Below are 14,855 nucleotides of genomic sequence, written 5' to 3'. Positions count from 1 at the left end.
CTGGGGAAGGCAGGGGCAGCTTCACGGAGGGATGTGGCACCTGCGGTGGGCCCCTAAGGATGCACGTCCTGGGCACAGAAGCTGGGTTGGGTGCTGGGGCAGAGAGAACCCTCTTATTTGGGAGCAACTGTCTCCTTAATGCTTGGTTCATGCCCAGGATGTCCAAGAAGAACAGTTTCCCCAGACTGTCTCCCAGAGAGGTGAGAACCTCCCCTTTTGGGCCTCGGTTTCCCCATCTATAAAATGAGCAATCTCAGGCTCTGCATACGTTTCCATCAACGTGGGCTAGCTTGGGCTCCTGGCACAGCCCTGTACCCCCACAGGGATCCCAGGTTCTCCCCACATCTACATCCCTGTTGGTTTCCCATTCCGCATTGCCTTGCTGGGTGCTGGGCTCCTCCAAGGTGGGGCAGCCAGACATCTGCTGATCCATGAATATTCAGGAAGGGAATCGGAGCCTCCTCTGGGCTCCCCAGCAAGCCCCAGCCCCTCTGGCCGCCGTCCTGCCCGCAGGAGCCCAGGCTGCTGACAGACCCAGCAGCTGCTCGGGCCCCAACTGTTCACATTGTTTGTTCAGCGCAGCGGGGGATTTTCCAAGCCCCGGACGTGCTTTGGGGGGTAGGGAGGCTGCCGGAGGGCTCAGGGATTCGTGTCATGTGGGGCTTTTCCCCCTTGAAACTCAAACCGACTGCTCAGCGGCTGGAATGGGGCAATTGGAAGCCACTGGGCTGAGAGCCCGGGCTGGCCTTCCCCCCACCGTGTTTGCATCAGAATCTAGGGCCTCAGATAGAGAAGGGACTGGATGTTAAGAATAGCGATTTGCATTTGTACATCCCTTTCCAGTTTACGAAATGCCTTTAAAGAATGAGCTCCCATTCTTTGATTGATGCCCGTTAGGCTCTGGGCTGGAGACCTGACCAACATCATCGTGTTTAATCCTCACAGGCTCCATAGTATCGCCTTCATTTTTTACAGATGTGGAAACTGGGCCCCAGAGAGGTAAAGTGGCTCATCACGTAGCTGGTAGGTGGAGCCGCAAGACGGGAACCTTGATCTTCTGCCCCAGGGTCAGATGCTCTTTCCACCCCAGCTCATGGCCCCCAGTGATGCGAATGCCAGTTTGGTTTCCCCAGTTAGACTGGAAACTGAGTGAGGGCAAGGGCTGCCTTCTCCTTGCTGCACCCACTAGTAATGCTGAGCCCAGTTGTGTAGCTGGAGGTGCCAGCGGAGCCTTTAAGAAAGGCAGAGGCCTGTTCAGACCCTGTCTGTCTGTCCTTCCCACTGTGGTGTCAGAGGCCTGGCTTCTGCCCTGGCCTCCTTATCTCAGCCAGTTAGGACCTCTCTTCTCCCCTCAGTCTTGACCCTCTTCAGGGGTTTAAATGTTGGCATATATGTGGGTTCAGGTGTTGATGGGTGTGGCAGAGACGGGGGAGCACGTGTTTAGGTATGGCCGGTCGTGTCTACAGTTTTTTGTGTGTGTCTAGATGATGTTCTCTATCTGTTCAGGAGTAGGTGAGTCCAGCTCACTGAACAATCCTAGCATCATAGAATCTTCGACATCACCCGCTACATTTGAGTAAACTAGAGCCCAGAGGTGGAAGTGACTGGCCCAAGGCCACACAGCTAGACTGTGACAGAGCTGGGTCTAGAACTGAGGGTCGCCGGAGTCCTTAGCCACTGTGCTTTCTGCATGCCCCTGACAGGGCTCTGTCAGCCCTGGCCTGCCTTGTAATGAGTGTGGACCATTGTCCTCACCTCTGTCCCTGGCTCACTCTCAGACGCACCACTGTGCCTTTAAGCAAGGTGTCAGGCCAGAGGATAAGAGGGCACCTCGGGGCATTAAGCTTTTATGGGACAGGAAGGCAGCAGGTCAACCGTCTGGAAGAGAACCAACTATTTCTCTATGAATAACGGTTACTGGGCCTTGCTGAGATAGATGTTGGTTAAAATGATAAAAATTGGCATTTGTGTGTTTTTGCCTTGACCCTGGGATGGCATTCCCTTCCTCCGTTGTTCTCCTGCTCTTCCCTTTGCGGCCAGGGCAGTGTTGGAGCTGCAGGCTCTTCTGAGGCATCTGGAAAAGGTTAGGGACTGGGTTCTGCACTGGCTTGCTGCGTGGCTTTGGGGGAATCAGCTGCAGGAAGGAGAGCTTACCTGTCCCAGTCACTGCGGCAGAAGTGGTTTGGGTAATAGTGGTCAGGACGATCTGTCGGATTCCAGGAGAGGGAATGACATTACTGAGCCCCAGTTCTGTGCCAGGCCAGCCACTGTGCTGTACCCCTTTAGCACACAGCATCTCATTGAGCACTCACAACGGCCCTCTGAGGAAGGAATGACTATGTCTTTTTAAATTGAGATGCAATTCACAAACCACAAAATTCACCGTTTAAAGTGTACAAATCAGTGGTTTCAAGTATATTCACAAGGTTGTGCAACCATCACCACTATCTAATTCCAGAACATTTTCATCACCTAAAAAAGAAACCTTCGATCCCTTCGCCAACTCTCCTCATTCTCCCCTCTCCCCAGTCCCTGGCAACCATTAATCTACGTTCTGTCTCTATGGATTTGCCTATTCTGGACATTTCACAGAAATGAGATCATACAATATGTGGCATTTCATAACTGACTTCTTTCACTTTGAGGAAAGTTTTCAAGGTTTATTCATGTTGTAGCAAGTGTCAGTACTTCATTTCTTTGGATGGCTGAGTAATATATTTATCTATTCATCAGGTGATCAGGCATTTGGGTTGCTTCTACTTTTTTGCTATGAACTGTGTTATTTTGTGGATGAGGAAGCTGAGCAGCGGGGGAAGGATGGGAACGAAGTGCAGCCGTTGGCCCAAGATCACAGTTAGTCAGAGGCAGAGCCAGGATCCAGACACAGGTCTCTCCGTGAGACCTCTTTCTCTGAGGTTTGCCCTCCTCGACCCGGGGTGGGTGACTCGGGCTCCGGAGGCTGTGGGATGTAGGAGGACACACACTGATGACCCTGGTGCCCCCTCCTGTACGCAGGGGAGCAGCCGTTGCCCCGGAAGACGACCGTGTCGCTGAGCTGTGGAGCAGGGCCGCTGCAAGTGATCCTGGGCCCGGAGCAAGCCACGGTGCTGGACTGCGGTCTGGGGGCGGCTACTGCAGGACACCCCCCCAGCGTCACATGGAGCAAGGATGGAGGCGTCCTGCCCGAGCACAACCACCTTCGCCTGCTACCCAATGGCTCCCTGTGGCTGTCCCAGCTGCCAGCTCCCAACGGCACTGACCCTGGGGCTTCAGAGGTCATTGAGGGCAGCTATTCCTGCCTGGCCCGCAGCCCCGTTGGAGTGGTGGTCAGCCAGGCTGCGGTGGTCAAGCTTGCCAGTAAGTGCTACATCTTGGACTGAGCCGAGGCCCATAAGACGTGGGGTGTGGGAAGTGGGGTCTGCAGTTAGATACTCGCACAAAGTTTTGTCTCTGAGCCACGCCCCCTTTCCCTGCCTCCTGTGCTGCTCAGTGGGTCCCTTCCTGGTATTGTCTGCCTCACTGTTCAATAGTCTCACTTCTTGCCTGCTCTTCTGCTCCTCCTCCTTTTCCTTCCCTGTGAGTCTGAGAGTCTAGACTTGTGCTCTCCTCCAGGAAGCCCACCAGAGAGGTTTGTAAGCATGTCAGGGGCACAAAGGTGCTCCCCACCCCCATAGCAGGTGGAGCGTGTAGACCCGAGCTGTGTTGTCCAGCTCACTCACTCTTGGGGGTTCTCAGGAGGCACAGATCACCATGAAACAATTTGGGGGCCAGAAGAAATGCACATCTTACTGTAGTCCAACCATATGGTGATGTAAGGCAGGGGGACTTTGGAATTCATTCTGCCTGCAGCATCTGACAGGTCATCACCACTTCTTATTCTCTGACTGCCTCTTTCCAACTGTGTCTCCGTCGGTCTGAATTCTTTTTGCGTGTGTTTCTGTCAACCTGTGTCTCTCTGTGTCCGTGTGTGTGCATGTTTCCCGTCTCTGCTCGCTGTGGCCTCCTTTCTTGTGTTCCTCTCCTGTCCCTGCGTTTTCTCACTGTCCTCATCCCCAGCACTTGCAGGCTTCTCCCTGCACCCGCAGTCTCAGACGGTAGAGGAGAACGGGACCGCTCGGTTTCAGTGCCACATTGAAGGGCTGCCAGCACCTGTCATTACTTGGGAGAAGGACCAGGTGACGTTGCCTGAGGAGCCTCGGTGAGTGTCCTGTGGGCAAGAGGAGAGTGGGTCCCAGGGGGCAGCGAAGGAGGGCTCTGGGATGTGCTCAGGAACTGGGCTTCTTAGAGTCAGGGTGGCTCCCTTTGTCCAAACTGACTTAGGAGCCAACCACCACCTGACGCTCAGCCCATTTCTGGTCCCAAAGAGAAGTTGGGTCAGAAGTTTTTGCTCCCTGGGAGGAAAGCCACCCACCAAGCTATGGGGCTTGGGTAGAGAGCAGTTATCGAGTCCTTCAGAGCATATGTAGTCCAACCACTTGCCTTATTGAGAAGGAGACCAAGGGCCAGAGAAGAGCTGTGCTTTAACCAAGGCCACACGGTGAGTCATTGGCAGAACGTTTGTTGTTCGTTCCAGGCCCAGAGGCTGCTGGGAGGGTTTCCCTTTGCAGGTTCCTCTGGAGTTTCTACCTTGGATGCATAACTTCTCTTCTCCTCTCAGTTCCATTCAGTGGGGTGCAGCATCTGGTAACTAGGTTGTGGAGGTCCTTCCTGTTTCACCCTCCTCTCTCCCCATAAAGGCAATGGAGCAATCCTAGGGAAGGGTTTCTAGGGCAGAAGAGAAGCAGAGGCTAGACCCAGGACCTGATCCCTACTGCGGCCTCCTGGGAAGGCCCAGATGTACACACAGCATGTCCAGAAAGCACAAGGCTCATTTGCATCTGTGGTCTTGGAACTGGACTCATGACTCGGCTGCCACCACATGGAGTCGTACACCTTTGGAAATGTGGCTCCAAAGGCCTTTTCCAGCCACGCTGCCGTCCTCTCCCTGCATCTCTCTAGCTGTAGTTACCAGCTCACACTCTCCTCTCCCAGCAGAGGTGGGATTCCTTAGGCTCAGAAACACTGGTTTCCAGCTCTCCCTGCCCTGGAACTAACCTGTCTTCAGTGTATTAAGTTGTCCCATCTCCTCTGACTTTTGCCCGTGTCTAGGTAGGGGTGAGAGTGTAAGAGAAGCTTCTAGATAGAAAAGCCCCAGGCCACATCTCTGCAACAGTTGTGAGGAAGAAGAGCGAGAGGTCAAGATATAAGTGATCCTGTTGACTTTGGTGATCAGTCAGCCCCGCTGGTCCAGTGGGTTGGATTAGATCATGGTTTCCAAAGTGTGTTCTTTTTTAGAACGTTAGTCCCTAAAGATGATTCTTGAAAAAAAAAGTATTCCGTAGTCAAATAAGATGAGGAAACTGCCTATAAATCTCCCTCTTGGAGTTGACAGGGCCCTGAGAAACCTGTTTAACTTGTTTAACCAAATGCTTCCTAGACTCATTTGCCCAAAGCCCCTCTTTCAGGAACCCCGTTAACATCCTAGGAATGAGCATTCCAGGGAGGAGACCTTGGGAATGCTAACCCAGCCTTCCTAGCACTGACATTTTAAGTTCTATGCCTCTTTTTTTTTTTTTTCTGGCCGCGCCGCATGGCTTGTGGGACTTTAGTTCCCTGACCTAAGGGATCGAACCCTGGCCCCCTGCATTGGGAGCACAGTGTCTTAATCACTGGACCACCAGGGAAGTCCCAAGTTCTATGCCTTTTAAATGTGGAGCCTCTCACCGCTGTGAGAGAGTTGTTGGATGAGAACCAAGTGAGAGTCTACTCCTGGGACAGCCCCCAGAGAGGGTGGGAGAGAGCAGAAAACTCTCCCCGCGTTAAAAGTCACAAGAGGCTTCACTTAATTAGAGCTGTGTTTTCTCACTTAATCCTTCCCATGATCCTTCAAGGTAAGTGTTCCTTATTTTTCATATTTTCCTCTATTTACTTATAGTTTATATTCCTATTAGATGCATTTTTCAAATTCATATAGACAAAAAAGAAGAAACAAAAATGGCTCGTCCTTTTATCACCCATAGAAAGCCTCTGTTAGTTTTGATGTCTATCCTCTGGACTTTCCCCCTGTATGTTTATAAATATTCTCTTTAAAATTTTGGATCATATTGTACATACTGGGTTTTTTGTTCACTCACCTTTTTTTTAGAAAACAAAAATGGGATTATATTGCAACTTCTTTTTTTTCACTTAACACATAAGGAACCCCCTTCCAGGTCTATCTGTATGGCTGTGGCAGATACTGTTATCTGAATTCTTAAATGAGGGAACTGAGGATCAGAGACAGAAGTCACTTGCCCCAGGTCACACAGCTAGAGTATGTGACAGCGGAGCCCTGGGGTGGATGATTTGGTGGTTGGAGTGGGGAAGCCACAGGGTCTGAAGAAACTCCTGTTGCAGGCTGGCTTAGAGGTGGAGTGGTCCAGCTGTGCTCAGAGCAGAGAAGTTACTTCCCCAAAGTTTCTCAGCAAACAGAGGAGTTCCCTCACCTCCCAACTTCTAGTTCAGGCCTCTCCCAGGAGGCTGGAGCTGCCAGTTCCTGGCCTCTGGGAGTGTTTGCCCCCAAGTCCTCTGAAAAGTGATCCTCATCTATAAATAAGCCAGGCTCACATGTCCCAGCACATTGTGTGTGTGGGGGAAATAAAGAAATATCTAAAACAGCAGCTTGATTATGCCCAAGGTATGTATTTTTACACATACCCAGATAGAGTTCACATAGAAATATGCTATTCATAAACTCAACCCAGTGATTTGAAGGAGACCATATGCCTTGGTGTAGGCTGTGCACATGTGCAATTAATAAGCACACTCTGTCAGGGTCTATGTTCATATTTTGGGAACTGATGGTAAACACTAGACCCTGAGGCAATTCCCTGATACTTTTACTAATTTCTAATGATAGGGGATAATTTTTCTTCCACGGGAACCAGTAATCAATGAGAGCAATGTTTCCCAGATCGCAGGCATTCACAAACCCCTGTCATATTTTTGGCCATCCCTCAGCCATTTATACAACACTTAATACATTTCTTCAAATCAACTCTCTTTTGTAACTTTAACACATACTAAAAAGGAACATTATCTCACTGCAGTAAAATGGAAAACCGGCAGCACTGACCTTAAATAGAAGGTAGCCATAAAAATAAATATATAACCACTGGAATAAAAACCTGTGTCTAGATCCACTTGAAATCATTTTGTTATCACCATTCACTCACACTTGAAAACCATGGCACTAATGGATTTAATTACTGCAGGCTCCCTAGTCCAGTCCTCTGCCCTACCCATCTCCTAGGGTCCAACGTGTCGGTCAGCCTCATGTGACCCTCGGCTAGTGTCCCTTTTCCCTGGGTGGATCTCTGAACCGCTCAGGGTGGAGGCTCCTTGGCCCTCAGGAAATTCAGAGCAGCTGTCATTTCTCCTCTGTTCTTGAATCCCGGGGTCCAAGTGGCCTTTTGCGGGTATGGGCAGCAGGCTGAGGCTCAGGCTTGGAAAGAGAACGGTCCCTTCCTTTTAGCTAGATGTTGCTTTTCATTCTATAAGTAGCTATTTTGTTTTATTTGAAATTTGAATTCATTTTAAAATGATAAAACATACTAACTTAAAGGGAAAAAAGTCACCTACAAACTGAGCACAGATAGCTGTCACCATTATCTAATGAGAGCTTATGACACATTAACAGGGTTGGGGTTGTGAAGTAGGCAAGAATTATGAAACCCATTTTTCAGATTAGAAACCTGAGGCCTGGACATGTGATGTCACTTGCTAAAAATCACATGTTGGAATCAATTCTCTCCTCTATGCCACAGCTGCCTTTATATTAGAGCCAGGAGTTACAAAACAAAGTGTACAAGGGCACATGCTTTTTTCCATTAAAATTTTTTTAAGTTTTATATTTCCAAACTAATAAATGTTCACTGTAACCAAGAAATTTAAAAACGCAACAAAAAAGAGCCCCACAGTAACCCCACTCCCAGAGAAAACCTCCACGAATGACGTGAGCTTTACCACCCTTGACTTTTTCTGTGCACATCCTAGCATATCATTTATCTATTTTCCAAAAATAGAATTGCTTCATAAACACTGATTTGTGAATTCTTTCCCCCCACTAACCAATATGTCTTGGACGTTCTTCCAAGGACAGAGCTTTTTAAAATACATTTTAACAAAGCAGAAGAGATTTTAAATGAACACTAAAAGTGGTTCCATTTCACTTGTGTTGGCTCTAGCAACAGCACCACACCCGCATTCATTCATTCAACACAGGTAATTAAGGCAATGTTACTTGTCAAAGGAGGTGTTAGCTCTTGGATACCTGGAGCACAATTTCCCTGGAAAGAGTGAGAAACTTTGGGGTTAGGAAGTGTGGGCAGCTCCTGGCGTGAATCCTGCTGACAACAGCTGTGGAGACTGAGGAAGGAGGAAGGGTCTTACAGGCAAGAGAATATTAGGTGGAGGAGACGTGGATGGGGATGGGGGCCTTGTTTCTGAGATGGGTCCTGCTTGTCCTTCCCCACTTGTCATTTCCCATCACATTTTCCATGGCAGCAGGCTGGGTCCTGGCCCAGGATTTTCTCTCCAACCACCCTGCCCCTTCTGGTCCCCTCTCCCCTGTGGGTCCCAGCACTGATGTGGGCAGCTCTTGGAACTGAGGGTAAGACTCTGGGGCAGAGATGGGTTTGCCTGTGAGCTGAGGGAAGGAGTGATGCAGGTTTATGTTTTTTCTCTAAGTCTTTGGGCCACAGCAGATTTCTAGGCTCACGGCCAGAATTCTCTCCCAACACCCTTGAGCTAGTTCTTTCCTCCTGTGTTTAGATTTTTCTCATACCCTGCTTTCCCCACGAGCCAAGGGATCTTCACCAAGTGCACAGCTGCCCCATTCCCTCCCTGACCTTGGCCTAGCCTACATCCACAGGCCACTTGCTCTAGTGAGAAATTAGAACTCTCACCCTCGAGCTGACCCTGCAGGGATCACAGCTAGAGGATTCAGGAAGACCCACTCCCTCCCTGCTTGGGCCAGAGCCCATTCTACTTCCCACCACCCTGGCTCCCATGGGCACTTCCCTGCCTGGGATTGCACTTTCTCTCAAGCAAGGTCTCTGGGCCCTTCTAGCCCAAACTGCTTTCCAACCCTCACCAAAAGGGCAGAGAACAACACTCTCATCCATCCTGCTCCTCCTCAGTAGTGTACGTGTTGACTGGGACTTACTGGAGACCACGTCCCTTCCACTGGCATTCTCAGCCATCTAATGGCTGCTGAGACAAGTAAGTGAGAAGAACGTGGGATTTGGCACCAGAAGCCCTAGGTGCCAGTTTTAACTCTGCTCGAGCTGTGAGACCCTGGGGAAATACCCTACTCCCTCCAAGACTTAGTTTTGTCACCATTAAAATGAAGGCTGTGATCCCCTCTATCCCTTGGGCTTATTTCGAGGTTCAGATGAGATAGTGTGAATAGAAGGGATTTTATCAGGGAGAGAGGAGGTAATACAGGCAGGGGGTAAACAAATTCAAACTATACAGAAGGTTATTTAATGAAAATTAAATCTCCCACGGACAGGTCCCAGGATCCCAGGTCCCCTCCCCAGAGATAGCCACTATTACCACGGACATTCAGTGCAAAAGCATATAAGTGTACGCGTCAAACACACACTGTTCTGTACCATACATATTTTGGAGATGGTCTTATAGCAGTACACATGGAACTGTCTCCTTTTAACAGCTGCATAACATTCCATTGTGTGAATGTACCCAGACCAATTTAGCTAGTTCCCACCCTACAGATGGGCATTTGGACTGTTGCCAGTCTTTTGCTATTACAGACAGGGCTGGAGTGAATATCGTTAGACATACGTTTTTGTGTACATGTACGAGAATATCTGTGGGATGAAGTCCTTGAAGTGATGTTGCTGGTTCAAAAGGCACATGCAGGTTTGATCATAAGATATCGCCAGCTTGCCCTTGAAAGAGGGTGTATTGATTTGGCGTGACCATCAACAAGACAGGACTGCCTTCCCCCATTCCCTCATCCACAAAGAGTGTTATTAAACCTTTTGATTGGACAAGCTATGTGCCCCCTCCCCCCAAAAAAGGAAGAAAATTTAAAAAACAAAAACTTTTGACGTTTGGGAATTCCCTGGTGGCACAGTGGTTAAGAATCCGCCTGCCAATGCAGGGGACACGGGCCCTGGTCCGGGAAGATCCCACATGCTGCAGAGCAACTGAACCCGTGTGCCGAAACTACTGGACCTGTGCTCTAGAGTCTGCGAACCACAACTACTGAGCCCGCGTGCTACAACTACTGAAGCCCACACGCCTAGAGCCTGTGCTCCGCAACAAGAGAAGCCACTGCAATGAGAAGCCTGTGCACCGCAATGAAGAGTAGCCCCCACTCACCGCAACTGGAGAAAGCCCGGGCGCAGCAACGAAGACCCAACGCAGCCAATAAATAAATTAATTAATTAAAAAAAAACACTTTTGACCTTTGCTAATCTGATAGGAGAAAATGGTATCTTGTAGTTTTAATTTGCATTTCTTTTATTATGAGTGAAGCTTGAAAGTGAACTGCTCTAGGTATTTCAGGCCAGAGGGGAAGGTGGGTCCAGGACTGTTTGGGCGTGCTACCCTCCCTGAGGAGCCCCTGCCCACCTCACAGGTGCCCTCTCTCTCTTCCCAAGGCTCATCACCCTTCCCAATGGGGTCCTCCAGATCCTGGACGTTCAGGAAGGTGATGCAGGCTCCTACCGCTGCGTGGCCACCAACTCCGCAAACCAGCGCTTCAGCCAGGAGGCCCTCCTCCGCGTGGCCCACAGAGGTAAGGAGGCTGGCTGGGTGCGGAAACCTGGGGGTTTCTGGAGTCGGCCATTTTGGAGCTGGGCGGGGCCTCAAGTAGTCCAAGGTCTGCCTTCAAATAAGTGACTGGCGAGGCGATAAAGCCCAGAGAAGGCAGTGCCACCCAACAAGTCAGAGATAGAACTGGGGCAGGAACCCAAGACTCCCAGTTCAGGGCTCTCTTCCTGCTAGGCTCTGTGTTCTCTTGAGTTGGGTGGAGCGTCCAGGGCTGGGGAGGTGAGGCGTCCGTGGAGGAGTGTCGGTGCCCTGAAGCCCTGGTCCCCGGCCCTCTGTGTGCCCTGAAGGGGATTCACCCTGCTGCTGCTTGCTGTGCCTCTGGCTCCTGATGGTCTGGGGCTCGTGTTCTCTCCATTTCTCTGAAAATCTCCCGTCCCAGGGTGATGCAGTAGGAAGGACACAGGCTTTAGGGTCAGAACGACCTGGTTTGAATCCTGCCTTCTCTACTCACCATCTGCGTGACCCTGGGTTCCTTATCAAATGTCCAGCTCAGGGAGGTGGTAAGAATCGCTGAGATAAGATTTGAAAGTGCCTGGTGCCTAGCAAGTGCTCAGTAGATCTCACTCCGGGCCTCCGACAAGGGCCTCTCCCTTGCCTCCCTTTGCCATGGCATCTCCCCTCGACCCCCGCCCCTCCGTTCATCTCTTCCCATCCCCCTCCTCATCCCCTACACCTCCACTCCTACCCTGCTTCCTAGGGCTTAGCTGACGCGCTGAGTCTGTCTGGTGCGCTCTCCCTCCCGTGCCCGGGGTCTCTGCCTCCACCTGCTGGACAAACAGGGTATTCACCATGTTGACCCAGGGACCCAGGGTCACACAGAACTTGGCAGAGAAGTAGTGCTCAGGGGGCTGCCAGGCTGGCAGAAACTCGAACCCATCCCCTGCCTTTCCCACGTGGGAATCGAGGCCCTCTGGAGAAACGACTTGCTAGAACTAGAAGCTATAACTGTTGACTCCAAGTCCAGACTCCAAGTCTACTCTTTTTTTTTCTTTTGTTTTAAACTGGGTTATAGTTGTTTCCAAGTCTACTCTTGACCCTGCTGGTTCTCTGCCTGGAGGGTGGGTTCAATCTGACAGGGGAGAATGGGGGTGGTGTGTCGGAGGTCAGGTTATTCCTCTCCTGGCTCCCAGAGAAAGAGCTCTGAGTTCCAGTCCCAGCTCTGCTGAACTACGCAGCTGCTTTCCCATCTGTCAGATGGAACCCTGGCTGCTCCCTGCTCCACCTGCCTCACCAGGTGACTGTGCACATCAGGTGGGGTGCTGCATGTGAAGACGCCTGATCGTAAGGCTGCCTGCTGGCCTGCCCTCTCTCCAGGGTCCCTGGCATCCATCGGGGGGCAGGACGTGGTCATTGTGGCAGCCCCGGAGAACACCACCGTGGTGTCTGGCCAGAGTGTGGTGATGGAGTGTGTGGCCTCTGCTGACCCCACCCCTTTCGTGTCCTGGGTCCGACAGGGTAAGTGGAGGGAAGGGACCTGAGGGCATGGGAGAGGAAGGGTGTGGCATCTCACGCATCCCCAAGTCAAGGAGCTCTAAGGGTGACCATGCAATGGTCACAGACCTTTGGTGTGGTAGGAACTAACTCCTGTCCCAGGGCTGAGTGTGGGTAGGGAGCCTGGACAAAATTAATCATCAATCCGTGTAGCAAGTTTCCTTTACGAAGCGCGCTAAGTCTGCCACTCAACGAAAGCACTCTTGAGACCTTACTTGGGGGGTGGGGCACTGGGCTCGGTTTTCCACGTTATGTTTCCAGTCCTCACAACACTGAATGTGTGAGAGCTGGAAAGGGGCCAGCGAGTCAGGTGGAACTTGGACCCGCTGCTGGTCTGTTTAACTACACAGCACCTCCTGGTTCACCCAGTGTGCTGCCACCTTTGTGTGCCTGGCTTCATGCTGGGCACAGTGAATAAAAAAGGGGGGGCCTACCCTCTGAACTCACAGTCTGTGCGAGGGAGATAAGCACACATCCATGACGAGACGCTTGACAGTATCAGGCAGCAAGTGATGAGTGCCAGGTGGGAATGCGTTACAGGAGATGCTATCGATGCTATCAGGGTAATGAGGGTGCCGGCCAAACGTCACCTTGCAGTCTACTGAGCATGCAACCTACTCTCCTGCTGGAGCCCTTGGAGGAGGGTAGGGGCCAGGGCTATTATTCCCAGTGGGCAGATGAGGAACCTGAGGCTCAGAGAGGAAGGTGGAAAGCCAGGACCCAAACTTTAGAGCCTGTTCTCTTTCTGGTACACCACCCCTTACAGCCCTGTATGGAAGAAAAGCAAGGATTATTTTTGTTTCCATTTGAGATAAGAAGTGACTTGTGCCAAGTTGATGGCAGAAGTAAGTCTTAAACCCAGCTCTTTTTTTTTTTAATTTAGTTATTTGGCTGCGCCGGGTCTTAGTTGCAGCACGTGGCATCTTTGTTGCAGCATACGGAATCTTTTAGTTGTGTCATGTGGGATCTAGTTCCCCGATCAGGGATCGAACCTGGGCCCTCTGCATTGGGAGCTCAGAATCTTACCCACTGGACCACCAGAAAGTCCCAAACCCAGCTCTTTTTACCCCTTTTCCCCTGGTTCAGTATACGACCCCACACTGCCTCCTTTTTGTAAGTTTGTATCTCACATTCAAGACTATATCATGATGAATACATAGAGTTTAAAGAAAAATAATAACCCAAATGACTACATACCCCCACCGAGCTGATGAGAAAGAACAGTGCTGGTATCTGTGCCTCCCTGACCTGCCCGGCCTCCTTGGACTTGTGACACTTGCCTAGTTAGGGGGATCCTGGGGCCAGCAGGACCCTCATACTATTATTGCAGTAAGCCTGTGGTGTCACCCAGAAGTTCTATTATCAGTGTTTCCCAAATCCTGACCAGGCATCAAGATGACATAGGGAGCTTCTTTTTTTTTTTTTTAGTTTTTAGATTTAAAAAAAATGTTTATTGGAGTATAGTTGATTTACAGTGTTGTGTTAGTTTCAAGTGTACAGCAAAGTAAATCAGTTATACATATACATATAGCCACTCTTTTTTAGGTTCTTTTCCCATATAAGTCATTACAGAGTATTAGGTAGAGTTCCCTGTGCTATACAATAGGTCCTTATTAGTTGTCTATTTTATATATAGTAGTGTGTACTATATGTCAATCCCAATCCCAGGGAGTGTCTTAAAACTGCGGACTCCCTCCATTTATGCCTGGAGAGTCATGACCCAGGATTTTTCATGCTTAACAAGTGTCCGAGGTCCTTCTACAGAAAGTGTGGTCTTTGGACCTACCTCCTGGGCATAGTTAGAAATGCAGAATCTGGGGTGCCCTAGGCCTCTACATCTTAACAAGGTCTCCTGAGATTCTCTGATTTGTGTACACAGTAAGGATTTGAGAATTGCTGTCCCAGAGGGTCCTGACACCTGTGGCTCTGGGATCTCACTTGGAGAAACTCTGCTAATAGCACTCCTGGACAGAGACTGGGAAGAGAGAAGCTGGAAATGGACTTCATTCCTGCCCCTGGGCACTGTTCCTTTTCTAGGAACTTACTCCACTAAGTCAGAGGAGGGGCATCGCTTTTTTGTTTTGTTTTGTTTTCTTCTGATGGCAAAAGTTGTAAGTATTCATTGTAGAAAACTAGGGAAAAGGATAAACAGAAAACATCCCACCACTCGGAGATTAAAATTGTTAACATATGAGCATATTTTCTTCCAGATTTTTTTCTATGCACGTGTACATTCTTCCCCAAAATTGAAAGCATGCTATACTTACAATTCCAAGTCCTATTTTCATTCAACAGTATGTCATAAACATCTCCCCATCTTTAAAACTTTTTCGAAAATAATTTTAATAACTATGATAGTCCATCATTTGAATGTCACCATAATTTAAGTTGCTAGTTCCTGCTATTGAATTTTTAAGTCCTTCCCAGTTGTCCACTATTACAGTTAACACTGCAGTGATCAGCCCCGTTCACAGCTCCCCACC

At 49.8% G+C, this 14,855-nt stretch overlaps 1 protein-coding gene across 2 annotated transcripts in view; it reads left to right on the top strand.

Annotated features, from left to right (window-relative positions):
- The window catches only part of IGDCC4 (immunoglobulin superfamily DCC subclass member 4), a gene marked incomplete at both ends in the record, with an annotated part of 35,079 nt that overhangs the window by 6,298 nt on the left and 13,926 nt on the right, over nt 1-14,855 (top strand). For both annotated transcript variants that reach the window (XM_079700376.1, XM_079700375.1), the window contains 4 exons: nt 3,016-3,357; nt 4,057-4,198; nt 10,710-10,846; nt 12,196-12,336. In XM_079700376.1, the coding sequence (XP_079556502.1) occupies nt 3,016-3,357; nt 4,057-4,198; nt 10,710-10,846; nt 12,196-12,336 (762 nt within the window). The remainder of the gene's footprint in view (nt 1-3,015; nt 3,358-4,056; nt 4,199-10,709; nt 10,847-12,195; nt 12,337-14,855) is intronic.

The sequence above is a fragment of the Hyperoodon ampullatus genome (assembly GCF_949752795.1).
Source record: "Hyperoodon ampullatus genome assembly, chromosome: 3".
Lineage (NCBI taxonomy): Eukaryota > Metazoa > Chordata > Mammalia > Artiodactyla > Ziphiidae > Hyperoodon > Hyperoodon ampullatus.
This window is presented reverse-complemented; position numbering and strand designations above follow the sequence as displayed.